We start from the raw sequence: 22,707 nt of genomic DNA, 5'->3' as shown, positions 1-22,707 counted from the left end.
CTTCAAATTCTGTTGGTTCGGGTATGATACTAAGGAACCATGAAGGGAGTATTGTGTTCTCAGCCACGAGAAGCCTTGGTGTGTGCAGAGTTGAGTTGGAAGCTAAACTACATGCAATAATGGAAGGATTATCATCAGCCCTGCAAAGAGTGAATCAGCCCTTGCTTGTGGAAACTGATTCTTATTCGGCCTACAAGATGATCAAGAGCTTGGAGTGTGACAAATCTGCTTATACGCCTCTAGTTAGAGAGATTAAGCTGAATTTGTCATTTCGTGAAACTTGTGTTACTCATGCCACCTGTAATCAGAATAAAGTTAGTAGGAGTCTTGCTAGTTTTGGTAGGATAGAAGGTAGAACGATATCAGAATAAAGTTAGTAGGAGTCTTGCTAGTTTTGGTAGGATAGAAGGTAGAACGATGACCTGGATTGAATCCGGGCCACCTGTTCTTGAGCTAGCCACTGCTGATTGTAATCCCGTGTTGGTCTGAGTAATACAAGTGTTTTCCCCGCAAAAAGAAAAAAAAAGGAACCGCCAGATTGCATTGTCGATAAACTAATGAACGATGTAATTGTCTTCTAAATTAATAAAGCTAGTCATTATTTCCTTCCCAAAAGAAACAATAATGAGGCGAAAATTGGCCATGGCCTCCCTCCATGCAACAAAAAACAACCGATGAAATTGGCGCCACCAAACGTATAAGTTGTTGCTAGATTGAAGTCTAAATGCTGTGTCTCGATCGGCACTCTAGGCCGATGTCTCCACACTGAGATTCGTGCAAAAATGAGGGGAATCAAGATTGCATAAGATGGCTTACCACCTACGATGTTCCTGCTTGGTATGACAGGCTGAGCCAACGGAGTGATTCTGTGATACAAATTGATAAAAGAAAAAGTAACAGTTTGTCAGTTCTACACCAGTATCCTCAAGCTGAACACCACACAACCAATGGACGTGAAACCTTCGTCATAGAAATTACTGAAGAAGCAAAAAGGTCATCGGTCCTTATCAAATAGATATTACAACATTGCGTCCACCAGTGCGATTTGTGTCTGGTCTATTCTATTTAATCTACATTACATGAACAAAACCTTCTTCTACTGTAAGCCTCAAGAGGGAGCCCTTGATCTGAATCGCTAGATAGTTTATGAACTAATTCTCTAAGTTTTGAACCAACAAGTCATGTAATCATGTGCTTCTTCTGTAAGCTAGATGCTTTGTGTTACATACAAAGGAAAAGGGCTACTCCAACAGCAGATGTGTACCTCCGCAATATGGTAGCCCACATAGTAGTATCTCTACCAAAGAATTACCTATTTGTTGCCCAGTCAAAGAGCTCCAATATTATAGCGGTTATAGCGGTTGGAGTTCTTGCTCAGGCCCCACTGAGCCCACAGGTCTATATGCAGCTTGACCTCTAAATTTCTTCCTCCACAGATACAGTCCTAAAAAGGCCGATAAAGACAGGAAAACTACTAGCAAAACTCCAACCAGTATGGAGACAACATGTTCTTGCAACCATGACCTGTAACAAAGTTTGATGGAATGTCAAATGTATGCAAGACAATAAAATGTAAATCATATAGCACCATCGAAACACCATTCAAGGAAATCGGTCATATAGAATGTTAATGCAGACAAAAGATACTATTCGGGAACACATAAAATGAGGATGTAATACAAAATATCGTCATTAGGCTTGTTTGAAAGAGGGGTTTCTTGGTGAAAAAATGGTATTTTGTTTGAATTAACTTAAATACCGGAACTTCACCGAAAAATACCCTTCTTCCAAACAGCCCCGCAGGAAAGTCCTTAAATAATCAGTGCCAATGGTATTTGGCAATCCTCAGCAACTTTGCCAGGCAGGCTTTCATATTCACCACTGCAGATCAATATTATGCACTAGAGGTCTAAAGCTATCTTTCAAGAAAAGAAGAATGACAATGGTACAGAACTACAGATTAACGTTATGATAGCTGCAATGTAGTACCGAATGTTGAAGCCATTACAGACATTATCTAACGTTATTTTTGTAACTCGTTAACTTCCATTATGTGTTCTGGTAACTTCCTTTTTGTGACCTTTTAAGCCTCGAGACATGTTAAAGTGGTCTTGCATGGTCATTTCAGGTAAGGTGTTATACTTATTCTAAATGAACTAAAATTCTTCTGGATTAAGGGATGGCCAAGTTAGAAAATGTGAATGTACATCGGGCATTGTACGAATGGAACACATTAAGCATTTTTTCACCTTCTCGATATAGGTTGCTGCACATTCCACTCAAGTAACTGATAACTGCCAAGATGTTCAGGCAACTGAACATGATGTTGCAGCCGATAAATGATACCCTATCATAATATTAAAGCAAATGATCAATCATTCTGCAAAGAAGAAGAAAACTGAAATAGTCCACAAGAGTGGATGATACCATTGCTGTTGCATTAGACATAGAATCAGAAGATCCAGCTGGGAAAATATCCCATCTGATTAGTGTAGAGTTTCCCTGCCCAGTAACATTCATAACTCGTACCTATAAGAACAAAAGAGTAACTTCAGCCAAATCACCATAAATTACTACTCCCTCCGTTCCTAAATATAAGTCTTTTAAGCGTTTTCACTAAGGGACTACATACGGAGCAAAATGAGTGAATTTACACTTTAAAGTATGTCTATATACATCCGTATGTAGTCCTCTAGTGAAATCTCTAAAAAGACTTATATTATGGAGCGGAGGGAGTATCAAATTAGAGCAAAATCAAGTAAATTCCAAGAATAGTTGTTCTTACTCCTTCAAAAAGGAAGCATTCTACAAACATAACTAGCACAATCATAGCATTGTCATACTATGTTTCATCCTTACCTGACTGGAATCTATCTCCAGCTCTTTAGCTAACAGCTCAGCCAACTCATGTAGGTGAGGTTTCAGGTTTGGATATGTAACATTTATCGACATATAAACAGTGATGAGACCAACATCAAATTCTGCAAGCAAAAAAATCACAAATATGATAAATCATGTGTACATACAATATCAAATAAATTATGGATAGAGATAACCTTTACAGAGACAGGTTGAGCAACTGCCTCATTTATCACAAAATATAAAGCCCTATAAAATTTGGGACTTCGAAGCATCAAAGAGCTTACCAACCATGCAAGCAAAAAAAATGATACTCCCAAGTTACCACCTATGAGTCGACAAACAACTAATATATGCTCATCATTCATCGAATAATACATGCAAAATAAACAGAGAGTAAGAAAGCGAAACCTGGCAAACCACTTGGAGCAGGAGCTGGCGATAAATCTGCTTGTGGACCTGGATCATTTGAAGGTGCTGGTGAAGGAGCCCCACCACTCTGGAGTCTCTCCCACAACTCTGAACAGTTAGTTTTCCAAAATCCAATCTTTTCATTGTGGCGGTCATAGGTTACAAGAGTATTGCGAACAACGATTCCTGCCAGAGAACATTGTGTTAGCTATTCATAAGGGCAGAGGTTTCCAAATGAACAAAAACGAAGTATGTTAGCATGTTCCTAACAATACAAACAAACAAAACTTTCTAAAAAATGGATGAACTTTCACTTATGAGTGAATCAAGAATTGAAGATGCATATCACTTATAAGGAAGATTCACTGTAGAAAAAAAGGGTGACTAACATGAGAACATATAGCAGCTAAGTTCTATTATATCAGCTATTATTCCCGTCATTAGAGATACTGGTCCCATATTTTGTGTCAGTTTCAACCACCCACGACCATTGCAGGAAGCTTTACCCGCAGGCTCATCTTCCGCATGTTCACTCCATAAACCCATGGCTCTAAGTTCGCTGAAATCTGGAAGTGACACTGTCCTAGCTTGTTTCTGGTTTTCATGTAGGCATAATAAGTTAAGAAGAATCGCATGTTCCCTTTCTTTGAGGAAACAGGGCTTGTGTGCCTTATTATTCACAAAAGGAGTTTTTATGATCACCAGATATTTTGCTACAAATTTCAGCTTGAGTGAGTAGACTACTGAATGAATTGAAGAAGTGATGCCAAGAAAAGCTAGCACAAAAAGGCAGGTCAGATCGTAACTGTCAATCATTTATACAATGTTCAAATAAATAAAAAACACAAGTAACTGGAAATGGGGAAGTAATATGTTATACAATTCCCCGAGTTCATCATTTAGTTCGCGAGTCAGAATTTCATTATTCAGCATATACTACTAACCATTTCTATGTAAAAGAAGACAAGATCAGACTGGAAATACTCTGTCTGTGTGTACAACAGTTGATGTCTGATTTAGTTACAACTTACAACACTAACTTTGAACAGCACTGATCAGGAATGTGATGGGAATCTAACAGTAATTTGATCTATCGTACAAAAAACGGATGGAAAAGTGTCGTATGCATAGCAGTGCTTAGATAGTGTTACATATGGATGGCATCAAAATAATCATTTATAATACACAATTCCTCAAGTTTCAAATCAAATTCTCACCACACATAAGTACATACTAGCACATATGCCCGTGTGTTCCAACGGGAGAGAAAATTATCAGTTATGCGCAAGCAGAACGTCCTGTAGCGAGTTCGAGAAGATGAATTGTTGAGTCCCGTCAACCTAAACCACCAACAGTGCCATGAATAATGGCAGCAAATGATAGTAGGGGGAAACTTGCTAGACGCCCTTACAATCCTTTTAGTGATACAACACAGATTGCAATATCAGTTCTTTTAGTGATCAAGAATACAACAGCGATCTCTATCCCTAGGACAATACATAGATGGGATTTTGAACTGAGCTCTTAATTAGAGTAGTGAATTGTTGTTGTATGACATGAGGAGCTCCCATGCACATGGGTTTCAGACCCAGCTACTCGTCGTCCTCGCTGTCTTCTTCTGTAGCACAATCCTTCCTCTTCAATTTTAAGCACTTTTTTTCCAGCCCACATAATCACTGCAAAGCCTCCCCCACATTTTTTTAGGGATCCAGATTCTCCCACGTTTTCCCTTAGGGATCCCATTTAATTAGCTCACGACAAACAACACTAAACGCAGGCCGGTCGACAAGGCAGGCCAAAGTGGCCGACCGCACAGGGCCCCCAATTTTTTGGGGCCCCCAAATCACTGAATATGTAGGCGTAATCAGAAGAAGAAGAAAACAGCAGGAAAACAACCGTCCTGCACATACAGATCGCTGCAGGTTTCCGGCCTGCTCGCTTCACTCGTTCGCGTTTTGGCTGTTCCCTCGATTGCGTGCGCGCCTTGCCCTAGTACCCGCTGTCGCTGACCCTCTCCGAAACGAACGACTGATCACCGAGCAGGGCGCCGCCGCCTTCTGCCGGCCAGTTCCTTTCCATCTGCCCGGTCGGCGCCCGTTCCGTAATAAGTTCTGTATCTCCAGTTTCCCCTCTCTGCCTCAAATTCAGCACACACGGCCAGATCAATCTGATTCGATTTTTTAATCCAAGCATTAGTAGAGTTGTTCGGCTGAATTTGTTTGGGCTAATGAGTAGTATGTGACAGTGTTATATGTTGTCAGTTTTTAGGCTTTTATGTTGCAGCCAGTGTTTCGCTATTAGTTTCAGAAATTGACTTTGTAGCTTGTCTAGCTATTTTTGACAATTTGCAATACACTAGTAGCATAACTGATAATTAATCATTGTAGCCTTATTCTTCATACTTTAGATAGATTGATAATTCATAACTTAGTTTATGCTCTACAGCCCAAGGTTCTGACTTCACATGAATTGGTAGAACTGTTTTATGAAGATAGGTGATCATACATCAAAATATTTTACACATGAGCTCAGTTAATCTAGCGCTACCTTTCCTCTTTTAGCACTCATGTATTGTATTAAGTAACATATTCTAATTATTGTATTAAGTAACCCATATTTGAATGAAATAACACATATTAGAAGTCATACAGTAAAATGAAATTAAGTACTCCCTACGTCCCAAAAATTTTGTCTTAGATTTGTTTAGATGTGAATGTATCTAGTCAAGTTTTAGTATTTAGATACATCCATTTCTAGACAGAGCTAAGACAAGAATTTCGGGTCAGAAAGAGTATGATTTAACTACATTAGTTCTTTATTTGTAGGATTTTTGAAAAATTCTAGAGCCCCATTTAACATTTCGCACAGGGCCCCCGAAATCCTGGAGAGGGCCCTGACTAAACGTATATAAATTGGTGAGAATACGTTTTGTGTAGCAAGGTGGGACTAATCAACATGAATATTCTTGTTTTTTTGTCAGTTGATGCAGCCGGCCCAGCCGCTAGAATGCAGGCCGAGGCCCATTACAGCCGTGTGGCCTATGTAGTTCTTTGAATAGATATATAAAACTGACGCATTTACTTATATTCAGAAGCATACAGTGGCCTGGTTGGTAAGCAGCAATAGAATGCGGTGCGAGATTTGGAGATTGAATCCCACCTATGCATTTTTTTAATGAATTATTGCTATGCATTAAATCTATGCCCTGGGCCGGCCAGGCCCAATTTAGCAAGACTAACAAATACATTGCACAGAAACTATTTTTCCATACGAAACGGCCGCTCGAAAATGTTAGGAAGTATTAGTATTGGTCTAGGAGTCATATTAGTCTATGTTTACTTCCCTTGCACCTCAAGTCTTGTGTAATATATATATGCCCCTTGGGCCTTCAATAAAGATAAGTTGCTTTCCTAACATGGTATTAGAGCTTAGGTTATTTTTTTCGGGTGCCGCAACTCGCCCTCCCGATCCAATCTCTCCATCCCGATCGATCTCCAACCGGGCCTCCCCGCTCGATCTCTGGATCCCGCCGGCTTCCCCCATCTCCAAACCGCTGCTGGTTCCCGTCTTCAGATCAAAGCGCTGCAGCCGCTGCTGGTTCCCGTCTCCAGATCGAAGCGCTGCAGCCGCTGCTGGTTCCCGTCCAGATCGAAGCTACAGGCTGCAGGTCCAGATCGAAGCGCTGCTGGTTCCCAGACTCGCTGGATCCCACCACGGCCACGCTGCTGGTTCTCGTGTCGTCGGATCCCGCCGCCTCCAGTTGCCCCCAGTCGCTGCAGATCAGGCCGGATCCCGCCGGCCCCTGCCGGATCTCGCGAAGCCGCCGCTCCAGGTTGCGCCGGCGGCCTCGAACGCGTCGCAGAGCGCCTTGTGCTGGGCCTTGACGGCGTCGTGGGACTCCCTGGCGGGCCTGCCGCCGGGCGGCGCGGCGACGCCGAGGACAGCGTAGTGGCTGGCATTGCTGCTGCTGTTGGCGGCGGCGGCGGCGAGGACCCTGTATGCGGCGCGCGCGCTGGGCCTCCGGGCAGGCCCCGGAGCGGTCCACGGCCACGGCCATGTCGACGTGCATCCTGGCCCGCCGCAGGTCGCCGGACGCGAACAGCTTCTCTGTCGCCTCCAGCTGCGCCTCCAGCTGCTGCTTCTTCACCGCCTCCATGGCCTCGACTTCTTCTTGCAACCAATCGATCGGTCACCGGCTCGCCGCGAGTTGGATCAGAAGCTCGAGTTCTTGCGGCGGGTGTTGCTTGTGTTTTAGTGTGCGTACCTGCTGCTATCTTCTGCTACGCTGGCTGCTGCTGCATGCTTGTCTGCACGCCATGCTGCCCGCTGGTGTACGCTACCACTTGCTACAACGTGGTGTACGCTACCTGTTGCTAGCTGCTTTCCTGCTGCTACTACTCTGCTGTTCTGGCTTCTCTGTCATTTTCCGCTGCGTCCACCAAATCCGTTGATATTTTGTGTTTTCTCATGCCATGCGAGTCCACCATACCTTAGTCCGTCAGCCTTTTCTTTGGTCCTGATCCTTTCTATGCAACTTTTGTGGCCTATTTGCCCTTGTTGTTTTCTATAGGATTTCCTGGACTTCTTTTGCATTGTCGATCTACGTCCATCGTGCCTTATCCGCCGAGCTTCTTTCGCCGACGGTTGTCGTGGACTATGATTTTCTGCACAATGCTTTATTCTCTTGATGTGCCATCTTCTTTTGACAACCCATCTTCTCTTGATACTTATCTTGTATCTTCAAGTGATGCGGTGTCTACCTCTGATGTGCCATCTCTTCGTTATCTCCTTCGGCGACTCGACAAGTTTTGAAGACTCTTCATGCTACGACGACACTCTCAAGACGCGGATTTGGATTATCATTTTTTTTAGTATTACACTTCTTCAAATGCAATGCTATTGCATACGCTTTGCATTTGAGGGGGGTGTTAGGAAGTATTAGTATTGGTCTAGGAGTCATATTAGTCTATGTTTACTTCCCTTGCACCTCAAGTCTTGTGTAATATATATATGCCCCTTGGGCCTTCAATAAAGATAAGTTGCTTTCCTAACAGAAAAACCCGTTTTTAATTAATTATTAGTACCAACTCGCGTATCAAAAAAAAACATCTACTAAATTTTTATCTAAACGGGACGAAACCAAGGATATCACCTTGCTTTATTAGTAGGTATAGAAAACTGGTAATAGTGCCCGTCCACATGCCTTTTATTATTCAGAATATACTACTTCCTCTATACCACAATATTTGTTGTTGGGGAGAACTAGTCTAATTCTCCCGACAACAAGTATTTAGGAACAGAGGGAGTACTAATCATTTTCATGCCCAGGATGACAAAATCAGAAAGTGTTACAGATGGATGGCATCAAATGTTTTCCAGTAGTAATCCTAATGCACAAATCTAGTAAGCTTGTGTACTTTTAAGTCAACACGGCAATAGGAAATACATTATTTAACTACCCAGTAGCAAACTAGCAATGTGGGTGGGTTCTGATAGAAAGATACACACTAGAAACAAACAATGGATAACCTACAAACAGTTTTGTCCAAGAGGACCAACAGCAAAGTGCACGATAAGTCATGCGGGTGCAAATGACACGAATAAGAAATGTAGAGGGATTGTAAGGCAAATGTTCTTGAAACTCCTACTAGAATTTAGCGCCTTACCACCTAATAGAGTTGTTGGATCTTTCCCATTTTGGAAGACACCCAAGCAATAAGCCCCTTCGACTTTGGAGTGCTTTATTTCAAAATTGGAGAGACACAGAATCAGCGGACAGCACCAACAGGCAAAGTAAACAAATGCTGCCTAATTGGATTGAAATATTTATAACTCCGTGATTTACCCGGAATAAATAATTTTCAGGTGAAAGTGAGAGCTTCTGTCCATTTCCAAATACCATGTCAACCTTTGGAAAGACCTCTGATAACTGGGAGACGTTCCTGGAAGTAAAGTGATGCACATTACAGCTCTATATAAATGTTGCTGAGAACATCAAAAGAATTGCTAACGAAAATAAATGATTGTTATGATCATCGGAAGTCACCTTCCAGCACCTGCAAAGCAGATGTCCTTGTAATTTGGGTCAGGTCCACGGATTTTCTTGAGGGGATGGACCTGGCTTGACACCTATTGATTAAGAATATAATCAATACATCATGTTTTACCAAGAGTAGAATAAACAGTTTTTTGTTTCCAAAACTGCTAACATAGGACCAAAACAGAAAACTGCTTGCATGAGGTAAGAAACAAGATGAAAACACAAGGTGCGCACATGTGTTCATTGTAATTGTTAGAATTAATCTTGTCGTTATTTTAAACATATGCATGCATGTCAGAGAGGAGTAGCTATGCTAAGCTTGCCTGAAGTTTTCTAGTCCAATCATATCATAGCTGCATGGCAGTAAGAGCAGTCAAAAGGTAAAGGAAGTTTGACTACTAGTTATCTTAGTATGCGAGGAAGCTAGCTACTTCTGAGCTGTATTGGTCAAGGTTCGTTCATGTAGCCTATAAATAGGTATGCCATCTTTGTAAGGTAAGCTAGTAGTGCATCAATAAGAGAAATGGATTTGTCTGTGTGAGGCAGCAAGTCACCAAGACAGCCTTAGTAGTTCTGTGTATGTGTTCGAGAGTGTGAAGCATATCTCAGGAGGGAGGGGGGAGGGGAGTTGAGTGATTAAATTCCAACAGTAATTCGGACAATTTTGCAAAGCAAGAATCTTTACTACTTCTAAAGATTTGAGTTGGTGGTGAGTTCACTCACCCACCTCCTCCTATTATATGTGGAACCCGCTGCAGCACTAGACGAAATAAAAATGCCTCCTTCCTATCGAATCCCGTAATACATTCGTGCCCAATCGTTCATGTCCGCCCGCCGCCACTATTCCCCAATCGTTGTTGTCCGTCCGCCTGTCCCCTCCAATTGCTGTCCACCGGCGATCAAAACTTTGAATCCTAGTCTCTCCCTTGGATGTTGCAGCCTATAGATAGCTCCCAATGCCCAACGCTCACCACGCATGCCTGCCACCTGCCTGAGCCCGCCACCGTCATCTTCCTCTATCTCCTCCACACCAGCACACATAAGGACGAAAACATAAACCTCTTCTCCCTCTCCTCTTCTTTTGAAGCAGTGAAGCAGGGGGGACCCGGAGGTGAATGCCTGGTCATTAGGAGGGGCCTGGGCCACAAGCAAGCAAAGGGAGTAGGGACAATGGCGAAGATGCCTTTGATGTGGCCGTCGCGCCGGCACATCTATAGAGGGGGAGGACGGGAGGAGCTCGGTGCAGGCAGAGCAAGGAGGGCACTTCGAGGGTGGATGTCGTCAGGACGAGGAGGATCCTCTACATAGGGATAGGTGGAAGACGACGGGAGGATAAGATGAGGTTGTCGGTGGCGCAGAGAGTAAGCCAGGGTGCTGCTAGAGAGACAAGGCCAAGGTAGATTGCTGCAAGGAGAGGAAGGGGCCACGATGGGGCACACCAGCCGCCAGGCTACTGTTGCTGCTGCAGCTACCGGAGCTCGTTGTTGGGTTCTAGAGCTATGTGAGACGATACGGGGCAACTAGGTTTGGCCTGGGAATTTTTTGCTGAGGCTGAGGTAGGTGGGTTCGTATAGACAAATAGTGGGGATTGGAGGTATAGTTCAGTAGCTGCTGCACATTTTCCAGAGACGGAAAGGGACGTGATACATGCAGTGACTTTTTTATAAGTTAAATAGAAATACAGAATTTATGGGAAGTGGACAAGAGAGAAGAATTTTGACATTGGCCTAATTATGTTGTGTCAATGTGCCTTCATTAATTGATCGTTTGGCATTAAAATTGTTGACATCATGCTCCGGCAAAAAAACTCACGCATGTTATTGTATGACATTCAGAAATCAGATATTGCCAAACTGCAATAACGTTCTTGATTAACAATGCAATATGGTGCCGTGACTATGACTTTGGAAGTAAAATTAGTATTGTGCCCAACAAGTTGAGCATAAAAACGAGGTATTTATATTTAAAGAACTTTGACTAGCAACGGCTCTTACAAAAGCACACCATCTGCCTCGCGTAATTTCCTTGAAACATTTGTTACAGTCCATGCATGCGTGTACTTTTTCATTCTAGCATGATGTTATATGTTGAACTTGATGCATCTAACAGATAAACCTTGGTATATCTGTACATTTTGGGACTCGCACACATACAATCATAGTACTATAACTTAAGCAGACCCCACTACATAGCCTGAATGTCTGCAGGTATGTATCTAGTTAAAATAATTATGTTTCAATTTTGTTTTAGCCCTTCACTCCAAAGCCCATTATATGATTTCTGTCTGACAAAGGTCAAGCGGAGATGCAACAATTATGAAGCCCATCCCATTGTTTGGGTGTGTAGAGCTGCAAATAGTTTGTTCACATGTGTCAACTAAGGTTGTATGCCTGGCCACATGTAACTCCGGTTGTGTCGCTGTTGTTATTATATGAAAACCCTTGTCTGACGTGATTAGAGCCCAAGTTTCTCTCTACCAACAAAACTAAGCCTTATTTCACACGGCTCCGTAGCGTAGCACGGGCACCAAATACAAGTCAAGAGAATAGAAGGAGAAACAGTGACCAACATATTGGTGGTAGTAGGTATAGAGAAGTAGATAGTACCAAAGACAAAAGTAGGGAGTAACACTTCCATTACCCCAAGGCACTAAACATCTAGTGTCATCATGATGGTTAACCTCCTTTGTGCAAAGCCTTAAAAGTAAAAAAGATAGCAGGTCCTCAACTACTATTATTGGCATTTAAACATAGAAAGATCGCTTTTTTAAATGGTATAAATTGCAAAAACAAGATAGCAAGAAGGTAGATTCCATATAATGGAAACATAACTATAGAAGAACATAGATCCCATGAAACGGTAAAATTTATTAAGTAGCTGGAGGGCAAACCATCTCATAACTTACAGCGTCTTTAAAAGCTACAAAAGCTTGTTCTGGGAGGTATGCATATGTGGTCCCACTATCCAAGACAGTCCCATGTTTGCCGTCAAAGATCCTTGGGTCTACCCGCAATGCCTTTCCAGCAACATGCATTTCCTTCAACTCAATGTTGTAATATGGGCTGTTTCCATTTCGAGATAAGTTAATAAGAAGGTGCATCACTATTATAAAAAGGGGAACCTGCAACCCACCCACACAGAAAAAGGAACAAAACTGCCATGTAAGCGTGCAAAACAACTTATGTTACCTGCGGACAGCGTTTGAATGTGTGTATATCATGCCAGGAGGGGCAGGCATTGCACCAAGTACCATAGCACCACCACCAATATCCATTCCACCATAGCACATAGAGAATGAATCACCTATGACACCCTTGTCAACAAGCTGATCCATTATGCTAAGTTGACCACGGCCCAACCCCATTATGCCATCAGCATGCTGGCTGAACAAATCTCCAGTTTCAGAATTTTCACAGCCAAAAACAGCACGCTGTGGCTTAAGTTCACTTTCTGTGCCAAACGACACAATGTCCTCACCAAGTACCCCGCTGCTGGAGCTCATTTCAGCATACTGCCTCTCATAAGTGCACTGGTTCTTATCACTATCACAAGTGCAATCAACATTACATTTTACTGGTGAATATGTACTGGAGAGATCAGGTTGAAACCTTGGATCCTACATCAAGCAAAACATCGGCATGCGTTAACTGTCTGGTAATCCAGAAGAATTTAAAACCATAAATAGTGGTGATCTCCTAGACCAGTAGAATGAAATATTTTCCTATACGGCATGATGCTTATCGCAGCATGCATATCTTCATGTATTTTGAATTATAAAAATAGGCCAAAAACAAAATCATCTCCACACCAGTACTACACGAATGTCTTCAACAATGTTTGGTGATTCAGTAAGCAAAACACAATATAGAATACTAAATGTGATGGTACAACAATGATGGCAATTGCTAAATCATGGTCCATCATTATATTGCTTCAGTTGCATCAAGATGGTTACCGCAAATCAAATTTATTTATGAATTTGGTTTGTTGAAACTATACAGACCAGTAACCAGCAGTAGTCATAAAGTCTTAACTCTTTTTGCCTCCAGTGTTCATATTTTTAACATGTTACTTTGACCACAAGATATTGGCAGTATAAGACTTCAAATGCCACATCTCGGTTTGTATATGTTTCTCTTTACATCCCACTTACTCCCCTTTATGTTAGCTGACATCTATGCATCTCACTTATGTCCCTTTACACTGGCTGACAATGACATTACCAATGGAATTTTCAAACTGCGAGTTATACAAGACGAGCAATAGATGCATCTTCTTGGATTTGGCTATAGAATGTAGTAAAAACTGAAAATATATGACAAGGACGGGAAGCATTTTGTTCCGCATTCAGATAATCAGCACAGATTATAAAAACAGCAATACTAGATCTAGAACTGGGAATGGGATTGGTATAGTAACTAAACAGGTAACAAGACAAAAAAAATGGTGCTACAAACACATTGGCATGACCAAGCAAAACACCTGCCAAATGCATTGTCTGCCAATTGTTGGCAAGGGAAATGGGACCAAGAACATAGAGAAATTTAAGAGGAGTTGGCTAACACTTATTTAGGACTAATTATACCAAAGCCACAAGGTTTGGCAATCCAATGGAGCAACTTTTTGCTGAAACAATGTCCACGAAACAAAAGCCAAGTTTTGTTGGCTATTACCAAGATAAGCATGGTATTCACTCAGGAATACCGAACACGGTGTTAATTTGAGTCATCAATGATTTACAGAAAGCATATAATTTAGTATGCCTCGGTTTTACTACTCACTGCAGGCTGAGGAGGTGTCCTTAGTCCACCTACAATCTAGTACTCTACTCACAGGACATAACTAAACTTGAATTTCCTGATCTATCGACAAATTACGTGCCGAGTTATGCGAACTAAGAACGCTAAATAACGATGCATGCAAAGTAGCATTACAAACATGTATTCAGCTGTGAAACCACATAATCAATTAGCTAGCTTCAATGGTTCACACCTAGAGTTTCAGGCGTGGGTACCAAAATGTCCATCCAAATTAATCTAATCATCGCACAAAGTTTCTGAGCTGGTAGCTGAGCACAGGAGCAGAGGAATCAGGGCCCACCTGGTGGTTGCCACACTGCTCGCAGGAGGCGCAGGGCACGTAGGTGACGGTGCTCCCGGAGTCGACGATCAGCGCGAACTCCTGCGGGGGCGTCCCGATGTGCAGCCGCGTCGTGTAATACCTATAACCAATACGAAGACAATCCGCGAGCCTCAGATCCAACGGAGCATCCAGCGAATTCGGCGGGAAGGAAACGAGGGAGGAATCCGAACTGTACAGACCCGTTGGTGAGGAGATCGTCGTGGAGGCGCATGCGGGCGCTGGGGCGGCCTCCTTCGGCGAGCCCTCTCCTGGACCTGGACGACGCGACCCGGCTCGCGTTGGGGTAGGAGAGCGTGAGCGGGAGCACCAGCGGCGGCCGCGAGGGGGCGGCTCGGTCGGGGGATCCAGCCGCGGCGGCGGCGACGGCGAGGAGGAAGAGGGCCAGGGCGAGGGCTGGCAGCGAGCCGAGCGGACGACGCCAGCCGCGGCTCGCCATGGTCGGTCGCGCCGCGCGAGGAATGGGGGAGGGTCGAGGTCGTTGTGCCGAGGGGGGGCGGGCGGGCGACGAGGCCCGGGCCGAGGCCGAGGCGACGACTTGTTAGAGGAAGGGGGAGGGGCAATGTCGGAAATTCGCGGTTTACGCGAGCCGCCCGGGTCGGATAATATTCGTTAACGCCTACCAATGGAGAATGCATCGCAGGGCCCACAGGCCAGTGGAGGAAAATGGCCCGTGGTCCTGCCTGACGGCTGGGGTACGTGCACCTGGGGCCCCTCGGACGGGGGCTCTGGCATGCGACTGGATAAAGATTCGTAGCTGTGTATTTTTCCAGTGAGATTGGAGTGTGGAAGGGGAACGGGAGGAGCTGACAAGTGACAAGGGGAAGAACGGGAAGAACTTGTTGTACTCCCTCCATTTACTTATAAGTCACTATGAATTTATTTATTTTATTTATATAAGGCCACCAACAATAATCAAGACAAACATTAATGACTTTTCTCGTACTAACAACTTATTTAATTCTACATGCATGTAGTTATAATAATAATTAGTTACTTTCTCCACTCAGTTTGCTTGCATGCATGCACTATATTAATGATTAATGATCATAATAAATAAAAACAAAAGCTATCTTTAAAATTTTGTACTTACCTAGGTACGTCTAATATAAGTTTGTGGCCTTGTATATAAAAATGGAGGAAATAACATTGATTTGGGATGCCTTGACATAACTGTAAATATTTTGGGCTCAAACCTTAGTTTCAGGTTGGATTTGCTATTGGACTATATTGGGTTGATTTAAATAGTCCGAGAATCTAAAGCAAACTAGTTTGGCTTGGGTTTGATCAACAATTGGATTGGATTGGTTTAATCTGGACACAAACCATTCGGTCTCAAATGATTTCAGTCCATGAACAAAATCCAGTCTCTCAACCAAATTTATAGGAAGACCAGCTACCATATGCACGTACGTACCTCGATCCATTCCATCCATCAAGCCGCTGAGCATGAGCGGCCTGTCCGGGATCCCGGCGGTGTACATCTAGTTGGTGAAGGAGCATTAGGGCCCGAGCAACATATTCGACGGCAAGCTGGCCTCACGTCTCTTTGCAGTTTCCAATCGTTGACGTGGGCGGTTTCGACACCTTCAACCAGGCCTTGCGCATGCGTGGTCGCCGTACGCGAGACCGCGGCTGACTGGGGCATCATGCACGCGGCAGGCAGTAGGCGTGGAGTCGCACACGGACGTCAACACACCAACTTCTCGTATCCACAGTTTGGAATTGTGGGTTGAATCCAAAAGGGGGAAATAGTTTGGATGGGTTTGGACGAAAATTCCAAATAATGGCATGGATCCTAGTTGTAAACTTTTTGGGTTGGATTGATTTGGAATAAAGACCTAGACTTGTTTAGTTTGGGTTGGATTCAATATGGGTTTGAAACTATTCACAAGTCTATGCCTTGGGCATCTTTAAGCTTGAACTTTCGTATCTCGTTCAATCCTCTCATATCTTGATTTCATCTAAGTCGCAAAAACTTCATCTGCACAAATTTTCAAAAAAAAAAACTCATGAGATCGGTTAGTACATATAAGAATAAATCAACGCTTCATGTACTGCCAACACAAGTTGCATAATAATTTTCAAATATTAGATATTGTATACTATAATCTTCACAATTTATATCTATCAATATAAGTCATGAAAACTCTACGGTAAGTATATACCAAAACTATGGCAGCAATCTGTCCAAACAGAGCAGTGGGTAGCAATTTGTTTAAAAAGTGTACTTCTATATCTTCAAAATTTATGAATTTTTGGGACATGATAAAGAACTTATATGACATTACTCTGTAAAAATTTCTGAAACTTTTCATGTTCCAGTAAAATCAAGAAAATTCTGCATTAAACATAGAAGTTTCTGTTTTTAAACAGAATCAAGCAAACAAGTATCCACACTATCTCAAAGATTTTACTTGAAACCTTACTGAAACTAGATGATGCCCCGCGCGTTGCTGTGGAAGCATTGCTAAAATACGGATAAATAATTGTTATAAAAATAAAAAACTAATGAAAAGCGAATGTAAGCTTAAAAACAATAAAATACAAAGCGTATAAAAAGAAAGTGAAAAATATAGTTAAAATGTAACTTTTAACAAAATATGGAGGATGAACTCTAATGCAAAAAACTACTTATGACTAATATGCACGGATGGATGATGTGGCACCATTGCATGCGTAGAGTAATAAAAGATGTTATTTATATCTTGCGTGCATACTTGCTTATATGTCATGGTTGCAAGACTAGAAAAATTAGATAGTGGGTTATAGCTATTTAGTAATAGAGGATAAAAGACAGAAAACATGATTACTACAGTAGTTTAATCATGTGAACATACAAAAATAGAAAGTAAAATTGTTGAGTTGTCTCCCAACAAGCACATTTCTTTAACGCCTTTTAGGTAGGCGCCATGATTTCAACTATGCTCACATAGAAGATAGTAATTTAAACATGCAAGAGAGCACCATAAATCACATGCCAAACACATATAAGTCTAACCCACTTCCTCATAGGAATTTTGTAATCAAACAACTTATTGTAGCAAGAATCAACTTGCATAGAAGGGTCGGTCCGGAGATTTTGGGGGCGAAACTAGAACCCGGGGCCCCTTAATATAAACCCATCTTTGGACATTTTAGACCTCACAATGGTTTTACATAATTATGTTGATATCTTAAAGATGCATATGCTTCTTATAGTATGAAAAAACAAAGGCAGCAATGCATACCTAGAACAACATGAGCGCCTCTTGTGCCTCCTTATACATATTCTTCTTGATAAGTTTTTCTTTTTGCTTTTTGATGAAGCAGTAGATCCATCTGTAGGATTGAAAGTATGTCTAGACGGGGGTGATTAGACTACTTGACAAGATAAAAATGTTGCCTTTTCCAATTTTACTTGAGAGGCAGCTACAATAATTATAACAGGTCAAGTACACCCTACATGCAATTATAATAGTATAGCAGCGGAAAGTAAAACATGCAAGTGTAAAGTAGAGGAGTAAGGTAGGGAGATCAAACGCATGAGGTTGACATGGCGATTTTTGGCATGCTTTTGAAAGGTGGCGCTATCGTACGTCCATGTTAATGGAGGCTTCAACCCACGGAGGGTAACGGCTACGAGAGTCTATGGAGGGTCCACAAAGAAGCCGCCTTGTCTATTCCACCACGGCTTCCGTCCACGGAGGACTAGCCTTACTCATAGAAGATCTTCACGAAATAGGCGATCTCCTTGCCCTTACAAATATCTTGGTTCAACTCCACAACACGAAGTAGGAGACTCCCAAGAGACACCTAACCAATCTAGGAGGCACCACCCTCCAAAAAGTAATAGATGTCGTAGATCAATGAACTCCTTGCTCTTGTGCTTCTAAAGATAGTCTCCTCAACACAAATCACTCTCTCACAGAATATGCATGGATAGGAGAGGTTGATTTGGTGGAAAGCAGTTTGGGGAGGCTAGAGACCAAGTTTCAAATGATAGGATTGGAATATCTTGGTCTCAAAACATGAGTAGGTCTCTCGGAAAATGGATCTGACAATGAAGTGTGTGTTCTGATTGCTTCTCCCACGAATGAGAGGTGGGTGAAGGGGTATATATAGGCAGTTGCCAAAATCCAACCGTTACACACAAAAGGCCAAACTCGGCGACACCGAAGTTGAAAACTCGGTGGTATAGATTAGCACAAAGGTGTGAACTTTTGAATCTCGGTGAAACCGATATATGAAACTCGATGTCACCGAAAAGGTGACTAACGGTCAGATGGAAAAACTCGATGGCATCGATACTCAAACTCAGAAATTCCGATTTTGTGTATCTTGGCAACAGAATGTTGGTCACACTGAACCCGGTTGCACCGATTTAATGGGAATGGCTAGTGTTTCTGTCTTAGGTCAAACTCGGTGGGTTTGATATGGAAATGTTAGTGACACCAAATTTGTGTATGTGGATCTTGACAGAGTGGATATGTGGACAAAATGACTGGGTGTTTTGGTGGCTAACTTTGAGCATTTGAGCAATCAGTTCATTTTACTACATCACCCCCTTTTAATAGTATTGGCTTTCCTATGAACTCAAAAGTGGTTTCTCACAAATATAAAATGAAGAGTCTTCTAGCTTGAAGCTTGAGCCAACATTTTTCCTTTCTTGAATCCAGGGGCATCTCCACATAAACCTTAAGCCATAACATTTCTTGAACTTTTTCTGAAATATACTTGTAAAACATATTAGTCCAATGATACATATGTTGTGATCAATTATCAAAATCACCCTAGGGAGCAATTGTGCTTTCACCATGTCATATATAATGAGGAAATTGAGTCAAATTTCATTAATCAATGAGAAAAATACTTGAATAGAAAATTCAATAAATTCACTAACATCATGTCAACTTTTATCCTCAAGATCAAAGATGATTTTTCTATGTAGAAGAACCATATGAATGGCTTTGAGATAATGTTTTTGGAGCATCAGTGCAAAATCAAAAATAATATTATCCGGTTAAACAAACGAGTTCATAGAGAATTTGACACAACTTAGTGGTTACTCCCACTTTAGTAGACGTCATCCCATGCTCATAATTTTCAAAATCAAACAACAACATCATGGCTCCTAATTTTCGGATGTAAAACGTAGATCATGTTCATAGGGACTACAGTTTATTTTTGCCGGTAGCAAGGAAGACTGTAAATCTCAAAATCCAAACATTTGATAGAGGATTCGATCCAGCACCTGAAGACCAGCCTACTGGCGTCCTCCTCCGTCGTTGCCCTATGACACTGGCGGCTGCGGCGATTAGGGAATAAGACGTGTGCGTTTTATCTGTTTATTCAATCAGTAATGAAGGGTTTCGGGAACAACGAACAACCGTCAAGGCCGCCCGTGTGTGCAGGGCCAGGGCCAGTATAATGTTTTTTTATCTTTAATCTTGAGGTTAGCCGGCCAGGTCGAGTATAATGATTTTTTCCGCAATAATGCTAGACATACAAAAACTTAAAAATGTTTACTTAACCTTCCAAACTAACTCTTCTCTTCCTCTGATTTTTAGTGGGGGTGGGGCCCCTCATCCCTCAATTACCAATCACAATCTTATACATCAGTTTGTACGTAAAATCTTTACGTAAGCCTTTGTAGGTGTAGCATTACTCTTTTTTCCGTCAGGATCGCATGAAAACAGCAAAACGTACGTACCTCAGGTGCAAGACTGGACACATAGTAGCAGACATTCAACTAAGAAAAGAGGAACAAAATTGACCCAAAGACATCTAACCAACGCCATCTTTTGAGTCGTCACCACCACACTTCCAGTTGAACGCCAAAGAGAAAAGGGAGGACATGGAGAGTGTTCAAAGAGAATTGGAATCAGAGTAGCTGCGATAGGCTATAAGGCACTGGGTCTGGAGTTGAAGGCCGGCCAAAAACCCTCTTTTCCCCTGTTCATCTCCACCCTCCTCCGGTTCTCACTTCTCGGGGAAGAGGAAGAGGAACACACCCAAGGACGACGTGCGCGGGCCGGAGAAGCACAATGGCGCCGCTCACCGGACCCGCCATCGCCTCCTGCAGCATCCTGCTCCTCATGCTCGTCCCCTGGGCCCAGGGCCAGGGGCAACCACCTGAGGCGTCGGAGGAGGCTTGGGCCGAGGGGCCACCACCCGAGCCTGGCTTCTCGTTCCGGGACTTGTGGTTAGCTTTCCTAGTTGCCGCAGGGCCCCTGGCGCTGTGAGTTTTCTTTCCTTGCGCTTAATTCCGCTACATGCAAAACGCAGCTCGTACGCCTGCCTGTCCATAGCATCAGTTCATGCGATTCGTTGGTGTGCTATCTCGCTCTAGCTTGTTCCGCCCGACAGAATTTTGAGTGACTTCGAGCTGGTGCTAGAGGATTTTAGTTAGAAATGCATGACGTGCGTAGGCTCGCCTACGTCCATGTATAAATCCTATATATAGTACATTTATTAGTCGAAGATAATTTAGATTTGGGCTTACTGTGCATACGTCAGTTTAATAAACATTACTCACCGTTTCAAAATAAGTGTCGCAAACTAACACAAATTTTGCACTAGATCTTTGACACTTATTTTGAAATGGAGGAGTAGTTTTTAGTGAACTCGACTATTATGCTCTCCGAATTGAAGCAATGCTCTAGCTTTTCTAAATCTTAATTATGTACATTCACGCTAACTGTGTATGTTATTATTATTTTTCAGATGGCTAAATGTATCTATGTTTATTTACCCTGCAGAATCTTGCTGTCGTGTGCACTTGTATGTCTTTGTTCTCTCGTGTGCCGGCTGAGAAGATGGTGCAAGGATCGTGCGACTGCCTACGTTTCGGTCGCCCGTGTCACTCCACATGGGCATCAAGAACATTAGTTTGTGGCCGCTTCAGAGTGCATCGCCTCCCCGGGTCGTTCCCTATGGTGTGTGGTCGTTGTTTAGTTTGAACGATCTAGGTCAGTGACCTGTGTATACAGTCTTTGCTTACTTTTGAATCTGGGCTTCGTTTAATTTAACAAAATGTTGGGTCTCTTCTTGTTTGGAGGAATTTCATAGGATTTCTATATAGGATGAGATTCTTGGACAAGGCTAGCGAGCGCCGATTCACGGCAGCGAGCGCACATGCCACCATGAGGACAACCAAAAAATAAACTACATGTATTTATTGGTGTTTAAAAAAAAGAAGTCATAACTTTTGATTCGAGTGTCGGAATTTAGATCCGTTTTCTTTTGAGTCATTTGGTTCATAGAAATGGATTTTTGTTGCTACACAGGACGGGTTCCTATCTTTCATATTTTAAAGAGAAATAAATATTATTCTAGACTCAGTGGAAAATTTTCTATGATGTGAATCAAATTACAACTCTTCTTATATTTCCGACTCATAGGATTTGAAATACATGTCACTTTATTTCTTACCAATTTCTTATTTCTATAATATTCCCATCCTTAAATCAAAGAAGGCCTCGGTGACTATGAATTTGATATGTAGTCATAGTGTTATTTTTCAAGGCAACTTCTATTGCAAGCATCCGTCCATGGGAGCTGGATCAGCAATCTTGTTACAATATTGAGTTATTATAAAGAAAATGCAGCATGCTAGATTGGAGGAGGTCCATTTTATGCACCATGGTGACAACAACTTTTCAAAATAATATAGAGTTTTCAGGGCATGGCGACCTACTTCTTATGCTTCCATTCCCTAGTTGTTGCTCCTTCGGCGTTGCTCTGCGGTGGCTCTTCGGGCGCGACGAATACCCCCATGATTGCGCGGCGATGGACCGAGGTCACGGTGAAGTGGGTGTGTGTGTTGTGGCACTTGTCGGCGCTGCTCTGCGGTGGCTCTTCGGGCGTGAAAAATTCCCCGTTGACTGCACGGCGATGGACCGAGGACGCGGTGGTGCTTGATGGTTGCTGCCACTCCTCCGCCGCTCGAGCTACCGATTGTGGTAGTTGCTAAAGGGTATTTGTGAGGGTTTCCTTTATCCATATTCAATGACCCATGCCGTCTATGGGCGGCAACTTGACGCAGAGGGTATAGTTGTGCAACGACAGCGATGGGATCTCTAGCCCGACGCATGTAGCTGCTAGGATTGTAAAAAAGTAGTGGCGACCACACATGACTAACTTTGATTTGGTGATACTCCTTGTGTACCCAGTCTCGAGCTTCGGGTTGAAAACCCTAGGACTGACCTGAGTTGGTTATACCTTGCAGCAGTAATATTTTTGCATCGTTACTTTGTTGAATGCAGTGACCGGTTATG

General features: G+C 42.6%; 1 protein-coding gene across 1 annotated transcript; it reads right to left on the bottom strand.

The window, feature by feature from the left end:
- Nucleotides 1-948: 948 nt before the first annotated feature.
- Nucleotides 949-15,024, bottom strand: LOC123425475 (aspartic proteinase 36-like). Its single transcript, XM_045109178.1, has 12 exons — nt 14,632-15,024; nt 14,411-14,531; nt 12,499-12,926; nt 12,216-12,372; nt 9,317-9,399; nt 9,116-9,212; nt 8,937-9,009; nt 3,271-3,456; nt 2,860-2,981; nt 2,428-2,529; nt 2,250-2,347; nt 949-1,524 (listed from the first exon to the last, which is right to left on the bottom strand). The coding sequence occupies exons 1-12, from the start codon at nt 14,886-14,888 to the stop codon at nt 1,353-1,355; spliced, it is 1,896 nt and encodes a 631-aa protein (XP_044965113.1). The 5' UTR covers nt 14,889-15,024; the 3' UTR covers nt 949-1,352.
- Between the last annotated feature and the right edge of the window lie 7,683 nt (nt 15,025-22,707).

This window comes from Hordeum vulgare, chromosome 2H, assembly GCF_904849725.1.
Source record: "Hordeum vulgare subsp. vulgare chromosome 2H, MorexV3_pseudomolecules_assembly, whole genome shotgun sequence".
NCBI classification, from domain to species: Eukaryota; Viridiplantae; Streptophyta; class Magnoliopsida; order Poales; family Poaceae; genus Hordeum; species Hordeum vulgare.
Note: the sequence above shows the minus strand (reverse complement) of the source record. Positions and strands in the feature narration are given on the sequence as shown.

What these genes read in the sequence shown, in the direction of transcription:
- LOC123425475 (XM_045109178.1), bottom strand. Translation starts at nt 14,888, where the DNA reads ATGGCGAGCCGCGGCTGGCGTCGTCCGCTCGGCTCGCTGCCAGCCCTC. An exon ending in TTGTAGCTTTTAAAGACGCT is followed by an intron (nt 9,400 to 12,215) that starts GTAAGTTATGAG and finishes CTTAATCAATAG; the next exon opens with GTGTCAAGCCAGGTCCATCC. An exon ending in TGGAGATAGATTCCAGTCAG is followed by an intron (nt 2,530 to 2,859) that starts GTAAGGATGAAA and finishes TTGTTCTTATAG; the next exon opens with GTACGAGTTATGAATGTTAC.